We start from the raw sequence: 14954 nt of genomic DNA on the forward strand, positions 1-14954 counted from the left end.
ATAATAAATAATAACTATATCTATTTGTTAATTCAGAAAAAAAAAATTTTTTTTTCCTACAAAAATAAATTTACTTTTCATGAATATTGTTAAATGCTTCCTATTTTTTTTTTCAAGTAGAGAAAAAAAATAATTAAAGAAATAATATTTACATGGAAAAGAGTGATAAAAACAACATATGTATTTGTATAAATTAAACAATATTATCCATATAAAAAACGATTTTATCTTCAAAAGGAATACAAATATTTATGTGGTATTTGTAAAAAAAAAAAGCCATAAGATAAAAGAAGCATAAATAACAAGGCATTGGAATTAGAAATATTATTTTTATAAACATAAATGAGTATACATTACTTATACACATTTATTTACGTTAGAAAGATTGTTAATAAAATGTAATATATCTTTTTTTTAAAAGCAAATTTTAATAATGTAAAAATATAATTAAAAAAATAAAAATTATTAAATAAACGATTTTTTTTTTATTCATAGTAAGCAAGAGATTACGCACTTTAAATAACATAAGGTACTAAATACCAATGCCGTTGTAAAATAAAATTTGTCGACACGTCAGACCTTTTTAACTATCTTCAATTCTCATTTATTTTATAATAGTTGTAAAAATATTAGAAAATTTTAAAATTTTTTACAATATTTTATTCTTAACGTATTTCTTTTCTAATATTATTAAAATTGTATTTTTAGACTAAGAAAAATAATGAATTCTAATGGTTTCACACAAATAGTTGTAAAAACAAAGTATGGAAATGATATTCGTAAAAAAATTCTTGGACATAATGAAGATTTAACTTTGTCAAGTTTACAAGTTTTTATTCAACGTATTTATGATATTGAATCAAGTGCTTCAATAATTCTTAAATATCGTGATTCTGGTAAGTAGCAAATATTTAAAATTATAACATGTAAAAATGAAGTATGATATCGCGTCAAAATAAGTTTAACTAGAAATTTGTTTATTCTTATACTTTATCAGTAGTATCTTTTTGATTATTTGATATATAATATTGAATAGTATGTATAGTATTATTAATTATAATGGTAGTAGTAGGGTCCTTTGTATAACATTTAAGTGTATTTATATATGTATCATCTATATCTAGTTGTATGGTCAAAAGTTGTATTGTGCTCTACAAAAACAATAAAGATAAATGATGGTTTATTATTCTTTTAACATGAGCTCATTTTAATAATCCTATAATCAAATATTTTACTTTGTTTTCTTTACAGACGGTGATTTTATTACCCTGAATGATGATAATGACGTCTTATTTGCCATTCGTAATGAGCAAAATTTATTCATTGAAGTGACTAATGATCTTTCTGGTGCATGCGATGGCAAGAAATTTTTAGAATTACTCACAGAAGCTCAAAAAAAACTTGATAGTGCAGTTAGTGCTTTCCAGAGATGTCATAGAAAATCTGATAATACAACTGATCAATGTGAAAAGAATTTTTCTGTTTCTAGACCTGAAACTCCTGTAAAAACTGCTGATAATGTAGCTACTATACAACCATCTGTACAAGAATTTGTAGGTTGAATCTATTTTATTATAATATATAATATAATTTTTCTTTAAGATACAGACATGTCCAATGAATCCTCAAAACAAAATTCAAAATTCATTTGAAGGTAATGTATCACTTCAAAATAACCCTTGTAATGGAAGTGGAACTACGGAATCAGCAGATACGAATATTGAAAACGATGTTGCAGATCACCAATCTGACATATCGGCATTTGAACAACTTAATTTGAATGAAGCTAATTCAAAAGGTGATAGTGAATCAACATTAAATGGTTTTAATAACATCAACAAAGAAGATGTTCCACAAAATCCATATGCTCATGTTCAACCAATGCAACAATTTAATCAAAATTCAGCACCACAACCACCACAAACATTTAATGCTCCTCCTCCTACTCAACAACAATTCCAAGCTTCACAAACTCCAACACCACAGCATTTCTATCAGCAACAACAAAGTGTACCGTCACCATACCAACAAAACACACCTTCTTCAACTTTGAATCAGAGCATTCCACCTCCACCAACTCAATATAACGTTGTTTCTCAAACAATTCCACATAACGTTGTTTCACCACAAACACAACAACAACAACAACCACCATTCCCTCAAAATACTGGGCAACAACAGCCAAGACCATATCAACCAAGTTTCCAACAACAACAACAACAGCAACACCAATCTTCACCACAGCCACAATATCCATTAAACGTACAACAGTACCAAGGACAACAGCAACCTCCTGTATCACATCCACCAACTCCAGGTCAACCACAACATCCAATGACTGGACAAGGATATCCAGGATCAGTTCCACCTCCTTCAAACTTACCACCAATGGGTGCTCCTGGAGCAAATCCATTTGCTAGACCAAATCAAGGACACCCTACATATGCTCGTCCAAACTATGGAAAACCATATTAATTTAAAAGAAAGATACTATTCAATTGTGGTAGGGTCGTTTTTTTTGAGTAAAATTAAGTAAGTAAATTTTTAATTATGATATTTTTAATTATTGAAAGAAAATAATTTTTTAAAAACAATAAAAAGAATCGCCATAAATGATTTTTCACAGTCAAAGTTTTTTTTTTTTTTAATTTTTGAGAAAACATTTTTAGCATTTGAAATTAAAATAACACATTAAAATCTAAACTTATATTTCTTTTATGAAAAAAGGCATTAAATATTTATAATAAAATTTAAAAAATATGTAAATTGATAAAAAAAAAAAACTTAAATAACAATAACAACAATCACTAAATTAGTGTATGATGTAGAATGATATAGATAACTCATATAAAATATAATAAAATAAAAATTTGAAATTTTTTGTATTCAGAATTTTTGAAAATTGTAAAAAATTGCCCTTGAAAAAAAACAACACATAAAATTTTTAACTACAAAAATAATAGTTTGATTAATAATAACATTAATCTTTCGAAAGAAAAAATTTGATTCTTGAAATTTGGTTACTGATAAATTATTTCAAATAATTAAAAAAAATTGAACATATATTTCAAGATAGAATTTGTATACACCATCGTTATATATATATTAAATAATAGCATTTTTTTTCTTAATTTTTTTTAAATTACAAAAAACAAATATTCTATTGATGCTTGGATCATGTAGAAAGAAAAAAAAATAACGTCATTATCGTTTTTCTCAAATTTTCTTTTAACATCAAACAAAACTTTACTTCAAATTATCATTTTGCAGCAAACGTTAACTTCACATTTTTCGTCTACAACGTATTTATTTGATAAAAATTTTCAAAAAAAAAATAAAAAAACATTTCTAACATTTCATTATTCGTATATATATTAAGAAAATTTAGATCAACACCATGAATTCATATGTTCACAATTTTCTGGACTAATTACATGTCCAATATTACATTCATTTATCAAAGGACAATGCATACAAGGTACAGTATTCATTAAATTAGTCATTGTTCTTGAGTTGACCACCCTTGTTGCTCGATAACTAGCCTCTTGTCCTAAAAAACCCGGTCGTTTTTCAGCTTTTCCATCTAATACAGCGACTTCAAGAATACTTTCAACATCTGATTCAACTAATGGAATCCTACTAACTCCAGCTCTTTTTATATAATTATTAACTTCAGAAACTTTAACAAAAGAATTTTCTCTAGCTGTAAAAAAATCTGTAGGATTATTTGCTTCGGCAGATTTTCGTTTAGTTAATAGCATTTGTACACAAACTTGTACTAATGTTTGAATAAATTGTGTGTCAAGTTGTTGATCTGAAAAAAATGTTCCTCCAGTTAAGGAGGAATCTGCTTCTAAATCTGAAAGCATATAACATTTTTTTGTTGTTCCTACCGCTTTAACAGATTTAACAATTTTCTTTTGTTCTAACATTTTTAGTACTCGCCTCATTTGTGTTTGAGCTAATCCACTTTTATCTCTAATATCTCGAATCCAAATACCCATATTTCCAGCTTCCTCTATTAATGAATATACCTAAAAAATTATTGTTAAATTTAATAAATACCGTAATTACTAATTGTTCTTCAGGTGTAGCTCCAGTTATCTTTGTTCCAGTACATAATCTTAATGTGAATCCTCCACCACCACCTTGAGAAAGCATTTCAATTTTTCCTAGAGCCAAAAGATTATTGATGGCATTACCACGGCTCGTTTGATCAAGATTAGGTGTTAATAATATTAAATCATCATTAGAAACTCCTGCTTTAAACTTTTCTAACACTTGTTTAACAACTTCCTCTGGATTTACCTCTTCTGCCGTCATAATTCAATGGATAAATATAAAAATAAGTTAAAATGTTAGAAATCAAGTTCAAGCACTAATAAGCTTATTACCAAATTGCCATTCAAACAATCGTGATAAAAGATTTGTATGGGAGATACTTTTTGCACTGTATGTTTTGATGTAAACAAAATTAAGGAATAATATATATGTCGAAATATTTATTGTACAATTGTTTTGAACACTAATACTATTTACAATAAAAATAATTAAATGTACTTTACATGTTTAAGAAAGAAAATAATAATAATATTAAAAACTTTTAGCTTCAACATCTGTCAACAGCCTTTCTATATCTTCTTCTTTTGTCTCTACTATTTGTAATGTTGGTCTACTCTTATAACAGTTGTAGTATTATTAGTTAGTGAGACTTTACTATAAAATTTTTCCAATACCAATTTCTATGTATGCCTAATATATTACCTGTTTATTGATGTAGAACATCTAATTATTAAGATAAATATACTATTTTAAAATTAATTGAACAAAATATCAATCCATATTATATTATCAATTTAATATTATTTTTTATTTTTATAGTATTTTTTTTTTATTGATATCAGATATACCCTTTATTTTAATATATATTTTTACAGGAGCAATCGATATGGCTACTAAAACTGATAATCAGAAAAATGAAGGGCAGGAGGGTGAGGTTAATGAACTTGAATGTAAATTCAAAAAGAAAGTAAGTTTAGAAGATAAAGAAGAAGTTCCTTCTGATCCTATTAATAATAACAAAGATGCTAGTCCAAATAATGATAACAAGCATACAAGAATAAGAAAAACTCAGAAAGAAGATAATAAAGATCCTACTGATATTCCTAAAAATGGAAAATATTATATGCATGATGATAGAATTGAAACTATCAAAGAACCTAGTAAGAAGAAAGGTTTAAAAAATGAAAAAGAATGGAAACATGATAAATTTGAGGGAGAAAAACATATTTCAAGATGTAAGAATGACATAAACAAAACAGATATTGTTGATACATGTGAAAGAGAAGAATCAGTAGAAAAAAGTGTAAAAGGAAGAGGAAAAACACGATATGGTAAGAAGGAAAGTCTAGAAATGGATGAAGTTGTAGCTATGCAGATAGAAAGAAAACAATCAAAAAATCATGAAAGAAAAGTAAGACGTAAAAAGAAAACAGAGTTAAAAAATGAAAAAGAAGATACAAAAACTGAGGTAGAAGACCAAACTAATAAAAAAGATAAAATAAAGACAAATATAGTTGAAGATAGTACAAAAAAAAATGGTAACAAAATAAAATTATTAAAAAATTTTAAACAAATGAAAGGTAGAGATGGTGTGACAAGACAAAAAAATAATTACAAAACAAACGGTAAGTTACAAGCTTATCAGGAGAGAGGTGATAACAATTTACCTAAAAAAGAAATAACAATGAATAAAAAAAAAACAAAAAATGAAGAAAATTTAAATTATGTAAAAAAGTATGAAGTTGGTGGACATGTTATAACACAGCCAATTAAAAGCTTCCAAAAAATTTCTTCTGACCAACCAGTTCGTAGAAATTATACAAACAATCGTAACGTAAATATTTCAAAATCTTTAAGAGGTGCTTCTACAATACGTCGTGGTAATAGAGGGACAAAGGGTGGTCTTCATTCTAGAAAGCAAATAACTTCCACATCTGGAGTGCAACAACAAAATGTTGCTGTATATGTACCACCAGAAGCAATTCCATATCCTCATGTTATTCAATATGCTAATGTTATCCCAGCAACACCAATTTTACCTCCAACAGGGGCTGTGTATTTTAATCTTCCATCTGCTCAACAACTTCCAAAACCTGAAAAGAGGGAACGAAAGATTCTACCTATTGCTGAACCATCAAATGAAGCAAATGGGGAAAATAAATCATAAATTAATAATACTAAAACTAACAAAAAATATAATTTCTATTCTATTTTTTTTTTAATTTTAAATTTCTATATTATATATATCTAAAAAAATAATGTTATACATTTTATTTTCAAATTTTTATTACTATTTTATTAAAACGTATACAATGAATAAATTTAAATTTTTATTATAAAATATTGTATATTAATTATTTTTTTATAAAAAAGTTAATGTATAAAAAAAATTATTTAAAATGCTTTTTCGTACTTTAATATTGATGATATTATTTTTAATTAACATCAAATTTTCATATCAGGAATCAAATGATCTAAAAATTTTGGAAGTTTATGATGTAATTAATTCACAACTTTTAATTAAGTATAAAGGAACACCATTGTATATTAATTTTACTGAATTAAGGTCTGATTTATTAATTTACTTTAAAAATATTTTATTATTTTAGTAACGGAAAAACAAGAATACAAATTAATGAAATCGATGATGAAGAAGGTATGATTGGTAATGAGCAATACGAATTAAATAATTTTAGATATAAAGAAAATAATAATACAAAAAACAACGGCAGCTTTATATCTCAACCAACAAATAGCCAAAAAAATAATGATTACCCAAAATTTATTTTGTTTGGACTAATTGTTTTTGTTATAATAATAATTATAACTATTATTTTGTGTTGGTTTTATTATAAAAAACACAAAGAAGTAAGTAGAAAAACTAAAACACTTAAAACAAAACAGTCAAATGTTGATAAAGATACTAAATCATCAACTACTAACAGCATTGCAGAGAAGAAACATACAATAGATAAATCTTCTTCTAATTCAACTGCTTTGACTTTCCCTATATCTAAGTCAGATACCTCATTTTCATCTTCAACAACTTATCATGTTCCAAAACTTGAATCTATTGTTATATCGGAAAAAAATGATACTAATGATACATCAACATTAGTAAGTATGAAATCTTTATCAAATCGTAAAAATTTATCCATAAAATCTTTATCAACTTTTATTAATGCTTTAGCTTTTTTTGCTCTTGAAACAACTGAACAAGAAACTACAAATAAAACATTAAAAAGTTCAAATTTGCAATCTACACAATTGCCATCAGAAATGTTAACAGAACAATATCTCATAAGTAGTTTGCCTAATTCAAAAGTTCAAATAAAACCAAGTTCATCTCAATCCAAAACCCCATATACTCGAATAATTAAAACTGACAACACACAAGATTCAGAAGAAGAAAAAAATAGCAAAAGTGATCCACCAGAAGATTCAACATCAAGTTCATTCAAATCATCAAATATAGGAAGCATATCATCGATTCATCATTCTGATATTTCTACACAAATATCCAAATGATAAATTTATGCTTTTTAAGCTAACTTTTTTCATTAAAATAGATTTTAATTCTATGAAATTTTAACAGTTTTAAACAAATAAATAGTCGCTGTAAAACAAGGAATTTATATTTTCTAAAAATATTAATATGATATTATAATATTGAGAAGAAATAGAACTATACTGTTTAACTAAAAATTTTTATATTTTTTATTATTATAAAAAAGTTTTATAAAATAAACTACACTCAAAAATCTAGATAATTAAAATGTTCCTTAAAAAAATAGGAAATACAAAATTTTAAATATAAATATATTTATATTTTTAAAATTCAAAAACAACTACTCTTACGATTAACTGGGGAATCAATGGATATAATTTAAAAAAAATACAGTCATCTGGTAGATAATTTCGGTCCCCATAAATTTTTTTTTAATATTTTAAACAAATATGTTTTTCGAAAAAAAGCATAACTACTAAAAATTTCTTTTGGTCCAAATTTAGGCCAAACAAACGATTTTATTTTTAACTTCTTTTGAAAAATAAAATTTTAATTCATATTAATATTCAACTCAAGTATATTTTATCCTCAAAAAAATGTATTTTCTGCGTTCTTGGAATCATGTATATACAAAAATTAAATTTTTTTATATTTAAAAATTTCATTTTTTTAGTTGGCGCAATTGTTGTTCAAGAAAAAATTTGAAAATATGAAAAAAAATGATCAAATTTAGTCTAGCCTATATATAGAAGGATATATTAGGGATTAAGGATACTTATATTTCAAAACAAATTTATTTTGAGCAAAGATATTTATGAGGAAATGAATTAATCTGGGTAAAACTTAATTAAGGCGTTATATAATATATATGTAAAAATGTACTATATATCCACAACAAAGTTTTTTATTATTATTATAATAAACTAATTTGGTGGAATAACAACGGCATAAACGTAGCAAGCTGCCAAGATAGACTTGTTCTCCCAACGAAATGCATAATATTCTGAAAAATATAAAAACGATAAATATGTATATTATTAACATATTAAAAAAAACGATTGTTTTTATTAAAACTTACGGTCAGAATTTTTGTCCCAGTAACATGTAGAAGAAATATTCATTCCAGCTCCAATATTATTCTGTAATATAACACAACTCACAATAAATTTGTATGGTCTGTCCATTGTAACGAGATTGGCACGAACCGTTTCAACAATTTGTTTAATCCACTTGTTAGCTTCATTATAATCGTATGTAGATTTTCCAATTATTGTATCCAATGCTTCTTTACAGACAGCAGATACTTCTTCTTGTGTTGGTGGTTGGGATTTATCTAGCATTTTTTGTTTACAATTCTGAAATATAAAAAAAAATTAATATATAAAAATTAGGTATATATATAAAAGGCTAGTCGATTTGAAGTATATATTTAACAAGTATAAGGACATGACATATGTATGTCAATTTTATTGTAACAAAAAAAAAAGGTGACTATTTAAAAACTACCACTTAGTATTATTTTATTCTTATCAGTAAATTCTAACATTAAAATATAAATAATAATAAATATAATTAAAAAAAAAAAGATAAAAATTAAAAAAAATTTTAAGAATATAAATGGACATCTTCAAAAATCGTATGGTTGTGTCGCGTCGAAATAAAGAAATCATCAGGGCAAATGTGATAAAGTGCGCTAACGTTTTTTTTGGGAAGATGTTCTTCGAGGACGTTGTAAGAAAAGAAAAGAACCCACAGTCAATGTGTAAAAATAATCACAAATAATGAAAAATAAGGCTATTATTTGAATGTAATAGCTCCTAAAGCGTTATCAATATTTATTGATTAAAGTTATAAAAATCAAAAATGATAATGGACAGCTATTATAAACATTATGGAAATTTATATTATCATTTCTGTAAATGTACATTGCAATTTAAGTTTTATCATTGACACTTTTTAAAGTTTAATGTAGAAGAGAAAAATTAAATAGATAAAACTTCCTTGTATTAATATTTATTTTTTGACACAAAAAATAATTTTTTTTCACGATTTTTAATGACATAATTATAGATACTGTATAATATATTTTATTTTTAAAATGAATAAAAAAATATTTCATTTTAAAATTCCTTTGGATATTCAACATGAGTTAAACATTTTGATAATTCATCACCAAGTTTTTTAGTACTAGAACATAATACTTTTCTCGACATTATATCAAATGGGCATCCTGTTGGATCCATTAAATAACCTCCTGATTCCTGTACAATTATTCCAGCAGCAGCCACATCCCAACAATGAATACCATATTCAACATATGCATTAATACTCCCTTGAGCTACATAAACCTTTAATTAAAATATAAAATTATTCTTAAAAAAAAAATACTTACCATATTTATAGCGGCACTTCCAAATGATCTGTGTCTACAAAATAAACAATTAATAATAAATACTAAAATATTTTTACCCATGAGCTTCATTATCAACCATTAAACGTTGATAAGTATTTAAAAAAGATTTCACAAGGTTACTCGAACGATCAGATCCTAATTGTGTTATAATAACAGCATCATTAATTGCTGAAATATATTTTAAATGTATTAATATTTTTTTTGTAGATGTTATTTTTATTATTAAACTTTTTTAAGTAGGATATGCCTTGTGAAAGCCTTTCTGCTATTACAGTTTTATTCTTACCCTCGAACACCTTTATGAACTTGATTCTTCATATTATTAGTTACAATATCAAGCCATCCACTACCGTGTTTTAACATATTATGTATACCCAATGATTGACAAATTACACTTTGTGATAGATCTAAATATAATATGATGTTAAAAAATTGCAAAGAAAGACTTTCAAAGGATTAATTGATCATACTACTTCAAGCAATAAAAAAGCCTTTATTTCTTACCTTCAACATTTGGAGTTTTAATTGGGAATCCATTTTTAAAAGCTCCTTTTCCATGTTGAGCATACCATAATTCATTGGTAATAGGATTGTATACTATTCCAGCACGAACCTGTTTATTAATAGCTAATCCAACACATATGGCAATCATTGGAATACGATGAACAAAATTTGTGGTTCCATCAATAGGGTCAATAATCCATGTTGGAGCATCACTCCATTCAACTTTAACTCCAGCAGCATTACTTTCTTCACCAATAAATTTATGATCAGGAAAGGCAGCAGATAAATTTGAGATTAGCAATTTCTCAACAGCTTGATCTGTTTCAGTAACTAAATCTGTATTTGATGCTTTTGTTGAAACTGAAGAAAATGGTTGATCAAAGGCATTACGTACAACCTATAAAAAAAAAAATAAATAAAGGAAGAAAAAATTTAATTTACTCACAACTCCTGCTTTTTTTACTAAATCAAGAGCAACTTGAAAAAATTTATCTTCATCAGGATGTAATAATTGAGTAGCCATTTATGATTCTATTATAGGGTCTAAAATTAAATAAAAAATTGATTGAAAAAAAATGCCATTCCAAAATAAAATAGAAAAATATAAAAACGTCAGTAAATATACACATAGTGTTATATTTTTGAATGTAAAAATAAAATTCAAAAATAAAAATATTACTAGACGATGATATAAGTAAGAGAAAAAATAATTCTAGATGAATACTAACATTTTTATCATAAAAAAAAAAGAATCTGCAAAGAGCTTTTTGTCAAGAACAATAAATTAATTAAAAATAAAAAGATAAGCTAACTTAGTTACAAGTATAGGAAAATTATGCTTTATATATATATATAGTAGATAAAAAAGAGGAGAACATAAATTTTCTAACATTGTAAGCCTTTTTACTAAAAATTAAAGCATATATATACATATACATATTCAATATCAAGAAAAATGAAAAAAGTCACGTCCTTCTTTCCAATTCTTTTTATTAATATAGTTTTCTAAACAACCATTTGTCAGATCCAATTTCACACAAATTATGACAGGTGCCTTGATTTCCCTAAAATGATAATTTGTTTAAAATTGTTTATAAACATTGAGTAATTTAATAAGGTAATATAAACATACGAAATTGGTACAATTGGAATTCGATGTGTCACTTTGCGAAGTTTTTCATCATATATTTCCAAAAATTTACGGTTTATTTTTTTTCCATCACAATCACAAAATGCTTGCACTTTGCTTTTTTCCTCCTCTCCTAATGAACTTTAAAAAATGAATGATTAAAATTTACTAAAAAAATAGCTTAAAGTAGGAATATTTTAAAGTTAGTGGTTCCTTAATCTTAAAATTATAAAAATAATTTAAACATAAATAGACTATTTCTTTCAATTTCTACATATAAACAACTGGTGTTTAAAATTTTGGAAAATTTAATCTTTTTCTAAGAATTAATAAAAATTAAAAATTCGCTACAAGACGACAAAAAATTAGTTAATAAAAAAATATAAAAAATTAAAGGTAAATAAAAAAAACTTTTTGAAAATAAATTATAAATTAATTAATAACTTCAATAAAAAAAATTTTCAAAAATAAAAATGAAAAAAATATTTGAGGGACCATAAATTTTTAAACTTTAACCTTATAATATACCGAAATAGTAATTTCCCTTGTTTTCCTGCACTCCATATAGAGAATGATTTCCATTTAGATAAAACAACTTCAGTGATTTCTCTAACTCTCATATACCAAATAGTTTTCTCATGAATATTAAAAGTAGCACAGTTTTGATGATAACGATATGTCACAAGGTTGTTTGGTACTTTTTTTATCAAAACACCTACATATATTGAAAAAATAAAATAATTATTGGTTTCTACCTACCTTTCCTTAATGCCCGATAGAAAAAATCTAAATCCTCCGGAAATCCTTTTGGGATATTTGTTTTAAATCCACCAACATTGTCATATAATTTTCTACTCATAAACCATGTTGGAGCAATAACTGTAGGCCCATTAGAAGTATAACATTGTGTCATTAATTGTTCATCAGTTAAATTATTACCCCATCTTGTAAAACGTACAGTAGAATCACATGGAATTCTGGTAAAATTACATCCTAATAATACATTAAATGGTTCATCATTCATTAATATATACCTAAGTTGTTTATCAATTCTGTCAAAAGCAGAAATATCATCTGAATCATTAAAACATAAATATTCTCCAGTTGATTGAATAATAGCTTGATGTTTTGCATGTGCCACACCACCTGATTCATTTGTCATAGCTTTCGAATGAATGAAAAAAAAATTTTTTTCAACAAAAATATTTTCCCATTTAGTAATTATTTCATTTGTTCTATCATTTGAAGCATCATCATAAATTGATATCTAAAGTTAAAAACAATTTTCAAATAAATTATTTATAATAATGTGTATATTAAAAAATACCTCTAACTGTACATTTTCATCACATTTTTGATTAAGTAAAGCTTTTAATGTGTTATCAAGATAATGTTCACCATTTTTTACTGGAACAATAACAGACTTAAAATATTTATTAAAAAATAATAATTTAATTAATTATGCTGCAAATATTATAATAACTTACAACTCTTAATTTACTTTTTCTGTTCATACTTTATTTTATAATTTAACTTTGTGTTGTAATTGATATTTTTGATTATTCAATTTCTAATAATTGTTATAGTTACCGGTGAAACTTTAATATATGTAATTAATTGATAATATGTTTATTAAAGAATAATAATTTAAAAAAGTATAAGATTTCAATAATAAAAAAGATTAAAAGATTATTTTAACTAAGAAAAATATTACTCATCTTTATTTAATGTATATTTAAATAAAATAGTAGATATTCTTTCTTTTTTTTTACTACTTATTGTAGTTTGAAACATCATTTAATAGTAAAATAAGTAAACGTTTTCCCAAAACTTTTAACTCTTACCTATCAAGAGTTGAAACAATTTTTACCCATAATTTTGTATACATATATTTTATAATAATATATATTTCATAACAATCTATTTCACTTTATTCCTATAAAATAAATATATTTTTATAAACTATTTCATTTCTATCAAAAGAAAAAGAATAAAAATTATATTTTTAAAAGTAATCAATTTTTGTTATAGAATTTTAATTTGTATTATTTGTATAATGAAAGTTTTTTATTTAATTATCAATTAATGTTCTAACATTATTTTTTCTATATTTAACTAACTATTCTTAGTTATTTATTTTTTTCTCCAATAATAACCAAAATCATATGTATTATTTTACATCAATTTCTTTTTTCATAGAAAAAAAATAAATTTTGCTAACTGTTTCTTTATACTGGATATATATAGTATTGAGCTATTTATTTTTTTTTTTATATATTACATTATAATTTTTTTGTAATCAACAATTACTTTAAAATAATGATGACTGTTTTTTTAGGAAGTTTGTTATTTGCTTATTATAAAAGATGTCTGATGAGCAAATACCAAAAAGTTCTGATACAGGAGTAATTCCAGTTGAACTTCAACCAGATGGTATTGTTGTTGAGATTCAGGTAGGTTTTTTTTTTCTTTTTTTTTTATTTACTTGATTGAATTTGAATAAATGAATTAATCATTATTGTAGATTAATAATATTGTTAGTAACTATCAAATTCCTATGCACATTGATCTAAGAAAGGTAGCTTTAAGTACTTGTGATGTAATATATGAACGCGCAAATACACATCTTGTTAGGCATAAGAAAAAATATAATTGTTTTATTAAAATATTTAATTCGGGTAAAGTTGTTGTAATGGGTTGTAGAAGGTAGGGATTTTTTATAACTTTTTTTTTTAAATATTTTTTTTTTTATAATTTTTATAGTGAAAAATCTGCTTTATTAGTAGCTAGAACCACGGCAAGGATGGTACAAAAAATCATGGGAAAATCAGATCAAGTGATTAGAATAAGAAATTATAAGATTAGTAATATAATGGCTACCGTTAAGTTTCCCTTTAATATTCATATAGAAAAAATGTCAAGGAAGTATCCAGTTAATTCTCAATACGAACCTGAATTATTTATTGGCCTATTATGGAATTTTCATGATCCATCGATTAAAGGTGTTTTGAGAATACATACAACTGGTTCCGTTACTGTAACAGGAGCTGTATCTGAAAGTGAACTTGTGGAAATTGTTCAGCGAATTTATCCCGTTATTAAACAGTCAAAAATGTAAAGAAAAAAAAAATTGTGTTATAAACTATAATTTTGTTTGTGTATTGCTTTAATAAAGTATTTGTAATCAACAACCTTTTTATTTATAAATTACAATATTTTATTAAATGTTAATGAAATTTTTATAACGGCAAGAATGATTATTACAGTTACATATATATATGTATATATATAATTAACTATTTGATACAATTTAATTTTGGCATATAAATACATATTGA

General features: G+C 24.7%; 8 protein-coding genes across 8 annotated transcripts; 4 read left to right on the top strand and 4 right to left on the bottom strand.

Annotated features, from left to right (window-relative positions):
- Nucleotides 1-721: 721 nt before the first annotated feature.
- On the top strand, nucleotides 722-2475 carry SRAE_2000033900 (Protein TFG; the record flags this gene model as incomplete). The annotated part of the gene is made up of 3 exons (XM_024651157.1): nucleotides 722-896; nucleotides 1252-1553; nucleotides 1603-2475. The coding sequence occupies 3 exons, from the start codon at nucleotides 722-724 to the stop codon at nucleotides 2473-2475; spliced, it is 1350 nt and encodes a 449-aa protein (XP_024504862.1).
- Nucleotides 2476-3389: 914 nt separating this feature from the next.
- On the bottom strand, nucleotides 3390-4323 carry SRAE_2000034000 (DNA-directed RNA polymerase III subunit RPC6; the record flags this gene model as incomplete). Its single annotated transcript, XM_024651158.1, has 2 exons — nucleotides 3390-4034; nucleotides 4075-4323. 2 exons carry the CDS (start codon nucleotides 4321-4323, stop codon nucleotides 3390-3392), a joined length of 894 nt encoding a protein of 297 aa, XP_024504863.1.
- Nucleotides 4324-4948: 625 nt separating this feature from the next.
- On the top strand, nucleotides 4949-6229 carry SRAE_2000034100 (Btz domain-containing protein; the record flags this gene model as incomplete). The annotated part of the gene is made up of 1 exon (XM_024651159.1): nucleotides 4949-6229. One exon carries the CDS (start codon nucleotides 4949-4951, stop codon nucleotides 6227-6229), a length of 1281 nt encoding a protein of 426 aa, XP_024504864.1.
- A 256-nt stretch (nucleotides 6230-6485) lies between these two features.
- SRAE_2000034200 (Hypothetical protein) lies at nucleotides 6486-7590 on the top strand (the record flags this gene model as incomplete). The annotated part of the gene is made up of 2 exons (XM_024651160.1): nucleotides 6486-6628; nucleotides 6672-7590. 2 exons carry the CDS (start codon nucleotides 6486-6488, stop codon nucleotides 7588-7590), a joined length of 1062 nt encoding a protein of 353 aa, XP_024504865.1.
- Nucleotides 7591-8493: 903 nt separating this feature from the next.
- On the bottom strand, nucleotides 8494-8910 carry SRAE_2000034300 (Dynein light chain Tctex-type 3; the record flags this gene model as incomplete). The annotated part of the gene is made up of 2 exons (XM_024651161.1): nucleotides 8494-8573; nucleotides 8649-8910. The coding sequence occupies 2 exons, from the start codon at nucleotides 8908-8910 to the stop codon at nucleotides 8494-8496; spliced, it is 342 nt and encodes a 113-aa protein (XP_024504866.1).
- A 780-nt stretch (nucleotides 8911-9690) lies between these two features.
- SRAE_2000034400 (Inositol monophosphatase family-containing protein) lies at nucleotides 9691-11010 on the bottom strand (the record flags this gene model as incomplete). The annotated part of the gene is made up of 6 exons (XM_024651162.1): nucleotides 9691-9918; nucleotides 9963-9996; nucleotides 10040-10151; nucleotides 10280-10390; nucleotides 10488-10884; nucleotides 10933-11010. 6 exons carry the CDS (start codon nucleotides 11008-11010, stop codon nucleotides 9691-9693), a joined length of 960 nt encoding a protein of 319 aa, XP_024504867.1.
- A 423-nt stretch (nucleotides 11011-11433) lies between these two features.
- SRAE_2000034500 (UDP-GlcNAc:betaGal beta-1,3-N-acetylglucosaminyltransferase-like protein 1) lies at nucleotides 11434-13130 on the bottom strand (the record flags this gene model as incomplete). The annotated part of the gene is made up of 6 exons (XM_024651164.1): nucleotides 11434-11551; nucleotides 11620-11757; nucleotides 12145-12331; nucleotides 12376-12883; nucleotides 12944-13039; nucleotides 13104-13130. 6 exons carry the CDS (start codon nucleotides 13128-13130, stop codon nucleotides 11434-11436), a joined length of 1074 nt encoding a protein of 357 aa, XP_024504868.1.
- Nucleotides 13131-13982: 852 nt separating this feature from the next.
- On the top strand, nucleotides 13983-14734 carry SRAE_2000034600 (TATA box-binding protein-like protein 1; the record flags this gene model as incomplete). The annotated part of the gene is made up of 3 exons (XM_024651165.1): nucleotides 13983-14069; nucleotides 14141-14322; nucleotides 14380-14734. The coding sequence occupies 3 exons, from the start codon at nucleotides 13983-13985 to the stop codon at nucleotides 14732-14734; spliced, it is 624 nt and encodes a 207-aa protein (XP_024504869.1).
- Nucleotides 14735-14954: the final 220 nt, after the last annotated feature.

This window comes from Strongyloides ratti, assembly GCF_001040885.1.
Source record: "Strongyloides ratti genome assembly S_ratti_ED321, chromosome : 2".
In the NCBI taxonomy this organism is placed as follows: domain Eukaryota; kingdom Metazoa; phylum Nematoda; class Chromadorea; order Rhabditida; family Strongyloididae; genus Strongyloides; species Strongyloides ratti.